We start from the raw sequence: 5,000 nt of genomic DNA, 5'->3' as shown, positions 1-5,000 counted from the left end.
AGACAAAAGGTAATTAACTCGTCAGAAAACTCTGACAGCGGTCCATTGTCAATGGGCCAACACGAATTTCCCGTTGCACAGCAACAGGAGATTCTGAACGCGTCGGTTACAGAAGATCGTGCCACCCCTATGTCTTTTCTCAATCATCATTCTCCCCTCGGCTTGCTTGCTTGACCAAAGCAGGCGGTTCGACTGACTCAGAAGGAACTGCGAGCAGTCTAGGATTGGGAGATGGGACCAGCAGCTTTTATTCCTTATTCAGCACGACTTACACTTCAAATCATTTCAGGCGTAATTTCAAAGGCAACACTTTCGCCTCAGTTTCTTTAATACCACGGGTGTTAGTCACGTAGGGTTCGAAAACGGGACCTTCTGGTACCTGCTGAGCCAGCTGGTCGGCGATGCGATCGGCTACCAGTCAACACAACATCATACATTATAGCAAGAAGTGTGACCTGTAGGAACAGTTCTTGTAGGTGACGACAAAAACATGTCGACTTTAGTATAAATGATTTAAGTGGTAGCTCTTCCTTTTTAGTCAAGAAAAAGAAAATGAAAGCAATCAACAACAAGTAACAACGGTTTTTTCCAAGAATTGAAGAAAGCGCGCTTACCATAAGATACAATTGATAGCGGAACCTGCAGCTGCTAAGTTGGACTAAGTTTAGTAGAATATTGGATTGGTTGACTTTTGATTAAAACTTGAAGCTAAGAGGTGGAGAAAATCAAAAAATGACACAATGATTCTCGCCTTATTGCGAAACCTTCTAAATATGCGACTCGATTAGGGCCTTTCTGCTTCAGTGAAAGAGGATCCCAATGTGACGAAGATAAAAGGTTTGATTCTGAAAGAAAATAATGCTTATTACGACAAGCCCACCGCTACACGGGTCAAATAAGCAAACGATCAATTAAAATAACACCAAAACAAAATAAAATTGTAAATGGATCTCGACATTTTTTACTGAGTATCGACGGTTACTTTTAAATGTTGTACTATAAGGGACAAAAGTCACTTTATAAAGGTTGAGAAAGTTGCTTTAAGGTGAAACGCGAGATTTCCGAGATGTCCTGGGAGGATTTATTAGACTTTTTATTTCTTCTTAACGACACGAAAAAAAAAAACCCTTATGTGAATTATGGTGACAGCTGATATTAACTTAATAGTTTAGTCGGGCCTCAACGCTTACTTTTCATTTCAACCTGACTTTTCCTTTCATCTTCACTTCTATTGTTCTCCAGATTATACTACGAATGCTAATTCTTCGTCTATGTCAAGTGTAACAGCTTTCATTCCAAAGAAGGGTAAACCGTCTCATATACCGTGGATGATAGCAGCGCTTTTAGGATGGACAGTCGTCATTTTTCTATCTTTCTGGTTGTGGCTCAGGAAAGGTTTGATTTTATATCAACTTAGTAACAAGAAAAAAAAATTCAAAAATTGAAAGTTCAATGTTGGAAAATGTTCCCCATCAATCCTTTTGGCCCTAATGTTTGGAAGATGTAGATTTCAGTCAAGAGAAATGCAAATTTCTTCATTCATATATGTAAGTATTCTTTCCGAGACGAAATGACAGCTGGCTTATCACCTGAAACTTAAAGTTCCGAAAGCTCAGCAGTTCTTGCCAGAGCAACTGCGAAATAACCTTAGTTTATTGATTAGCAACTCGATGTTCAAGGTCAAATGACTGTCTGAAACTTAGCATTTCCAACAATGAAATTAGTGGAGCAATGGCCATTTGAATGCAAGTTCGTGGTAACATGTAATCGTCCCTTTCCTCATCATCACCGTCCTCAACAGCAGCATCGTCATGAGAACCCATTGCCTACCACCCACATGATGTTAAGGTTCTTTTATTTTTTTCGTAGCTCCGAGGAAGGAAGATTCTGCAAGGTAAGCGACTGATTAGTAATTTCTTGCCAAGCTGGCTTTTTTGCGAGAATTCCTTCATCTTTGCGCGTAGAGGAATGAGCATCGTTAGTGCAGAAAAAAACAACAACAACAGTATCAGGTGGGGGAGGGGGGGGGGGGGTGCATCGGGTGCATGTAACACACATGCATGCATGCAGCAGTACAGAATGAACATATTGAGAAAACTAAAAACCTCACGGACATGATTTCAAAGCAGTCTAAAAAAGCAATAGAACTTATAAAGAAAAACTCACAGAATATCAGACTTGTTTACATATCATATTTTTTAAAATATGATATCCTTAAAAGGACTGATATCCTAAGGTCCACTTAACCTTAATTTAAGGCAAGAAGACCAGATATTATCTTTGTTTATAAGAAGGAGAGAGAGGTTGTCATAATTGATGTTGCTATCCCATGGTGATGATAGGGTGAAGGATAAGGAACTTGAGAAGGTAGAGAAATACCAACTACTGAAAGATGAAATTGCAAAGGCATGGCAAATGCAAAAAGTCATGGTAGTGCCTATTGTTATTGGGGCCCTTGGAGCTGTGTCAGTCAACTTTAAGGAGTACATGAGGCGAATCGGTGTGAAGGTGAGGTTGGAAGTTATCCAGAAAACAGCATTGTTGGGGACAGCAAAGATACTAAGGAAAGTACTATCCCTGTAAGAAGGACAAAAGAGACCTGGGACCTGTGGTGACTTGTTGTAACCTGCTCCAAAGGACTAAAAACACCAGGCTGAACATCCTGCCTGAGTCTACGAGGAATAATAATAATAATAATAATAATAATAATAATAATAATAATAATAATAATAATAATAACAATAATAATAATAATAGTATGAATCAGGTTCAAATCAAGGTTTTATTCTGTTGATATCTTTCCTAACCACATAAGTGGTGACGTAGAAGCAGACGTGACATTGATGAACCTGACTGATATTAGGTCCCAAATTTCAGAACAAGAGGGTGGATATGCCGCATTGAATATGCACAGAATGATGGTCAGTAAAATTCCATGCCTCGATAATTGTAACATCGGATCATTATACTGTAACCAGAGATTTTTCGTTAGACGCCTCAATACAAATAATACAGTACGAAATATATGGAAACCAGGAAGTGTTGAGGACAAACAAAAGATGGGCAAAGACGGAGTTCTAATAAAACATTTTTTTTTTAATTATTCGCCAACCCTTGAGATAGGTTAAGGCCAACTTGGTGCCAATTTTCATTTAGACATCATTCTTGGGTTGACCATGAGAACCTATGGCTGTCTTACAGATTAGGACAAAATAGCAAAGAGCTCGAGGAAAGAAATGCTCTCTGCCGTTTTTCATGCTATTATGCTTTCCAAACTTCCAATTTTCCGAATGCGCCACACCACTATCATTTGTATTTACATGATGTCTAAGCGGCCATATTTCGTTCCAAGGATTGTTCCCCTTACCTTGAGGTGTGAGAGATTACCTTGGGAATGAGTTTGGGTGTACTAGTCCTCAATGTTTTGTATGGGAACGATAATTAAGAGACTTTTTTTTCAAATTGTACAAGAAGGAAAACTAACCAAATCAACGTAAACGTTGGGGGAGAGAATTTGTAGTTCTGTTGTCCAAAAATGGATTATAAATCCACTAAAGTTGTTTTTGCTCAATCTGCAACTAGATGCTTTATAAAAATAGAATAATATTACTTAATATTAAAAAAAAATACTATTCTTAAATTTTAAAGGCAATTGGAATTAAGCAATCTTGCCATCTGAGTTAATTTCGTTGTCTTTTTGAATTGTGTAGTGTCCGAATAGTGCCACTTATACGTCCCTTGTATACTCTGGCCAAGAAAGCAGTGCCCAGGGCCCGGGATCATGCATGGAGAGTCACCTCCAAGAGGGTGCAAGAAAAGATGTGTTAAGTGAGAATTACGAGATTATCTGAGGTCACTACGCGTCTACTTGAATATGATAATGCCACAGTTAATCAACGGAAATCCAAAGACCCAAGGTTGATTCCGCCTTCTTAATTGGACCAAAAATTTACACGTTATTCAGAGCATATTTCAACTTTATAAAAAAGAACGTCGCTGAAAGTGGTTATATCAAACTGCTTTGCTTTGCTGTAAGGAATAAAAAAGTCCGCGTATCAATTAAGACAAATAATGTTTCTAAGGACCACATTAGTGCAATGGAGACTATCGAGGTATCAGAAAAGACTATACGTTGTGTACTAAAGAAGAAGAAATGCCACGGCAGTACTCCTCACAATTCTTTTTTTTCGTGGGGAGCTCAAGATAGATACCACAGATATATCTTAAAATAAGTCCGTATGACTTTTTTCCTACCCAGTGAAAATGCCGTAACAGTGCTCATTTGAATCAAAATCTTGCTAGATAACCTTACGGGTGCAAAAAGAAAGGTTTCTGTCTCGACTTTTTCCTTTACCGTAATGAGTTAAACGGGCCCAGAGCATAATGGTACAAGCAAGATTAATCCTTTGGTGGATCCTTATTCATCGCTAAATAGATAATAATATATAATTTAGCCAAGCTTAAAACCGGACCTCCGTGGTTATTTATTCTTACTGCCTGTACGGTTTGTGAAAATAAAAGGTCTCGAATTGTCCGCGTTTTGATGTTTCCGGTTGATGCTTTAATAATTAAATCATTTTCTTTGCTTTCTTCTATAGAAAAAATTCATTGCCTAACTAGTGAATTCCACGGTAAAATTTACCCTAAAAACCGATATCGCATGAATCACGAAGCGATGAGTGCGAAATCGGTTTTTCCAATGAAATTTACTTTGCAATTCACCAGTTTGGCAAATTTTTTTTCTTAAACCGAGTGAGTGTTAAAAGAAAACAAGCACACCCTCAGTGAGCGAATGGAAAGGAAAAAAATCCATTTCAGATTCAACTGTCAATAGCCAGCGAATAGAAATCATGCTAAAATTAGGAGCCATAAAAACAACTTTGTCAGTTCAAGGTCAAAGAAGAGTTTTATTGATGTACTTTATTCCACTTTATCTCTGAAAACAAGATCATTCACATTTTGATGTATTTCATTGAAACACGCCAGGTTGCGAACGAAAT

General features: G+C 37.9%; 1 protein-coding gene across 1 annotated transcript in view; it reads left to right on the top strand.

Moving 5' to 3' along the window:
* The window catches only part of LOC138000896 (ATP-dependent DNA helicase RecQ-like), a 53,780-nt gene extending 49,246 nt beyond the window's left edge, over positions 1-4,534 (top strand). Inside the window, exons 4-7 of the mRNA XM_068847567.1 lie at positions 1,243-1,395; positions 1,870-1,894; positions 2,816-2,921; positions 3,711-4,534. Coding sequence (XP_068703668.1) covers positions 1,243-1,395; positions 1,870-1,894; positions 2,816-2,921; positions 3,711-3,851 — 425 coding nt within the window. The 3' untranslated portion in view covers positions 3,852-4,534. The remainder of the gene's footprint in view (positions 1-1,242; positions 1,396-1,869; positions 1,895-2,815; positions 2,922-3,710) is intronic.
* The last annotated feature ends 466 nt before the right edge of the window (positions 4,535-5,000 follow it).

This window comes from Montipora foliosa, chromosome 4 (genome assembly GCF_036669935.1).
Source record: "Montipora foliosa isolate CH-2021 chromosome 4, ASM3666993v2, whole genome shotgun sequence".
Classification (NCBI taxonomy): Eukaryota; Metazoa; Cnidaria; class Anthozoa; order Scleractinia; family Acroporidae; genus Montipora; species Montipora foliosa.
The sequence above is the reverse complement of the archived record's forward strand: the minus strand, read 5'-3'. Positions and strand labels throughout refer to the sequence as shown.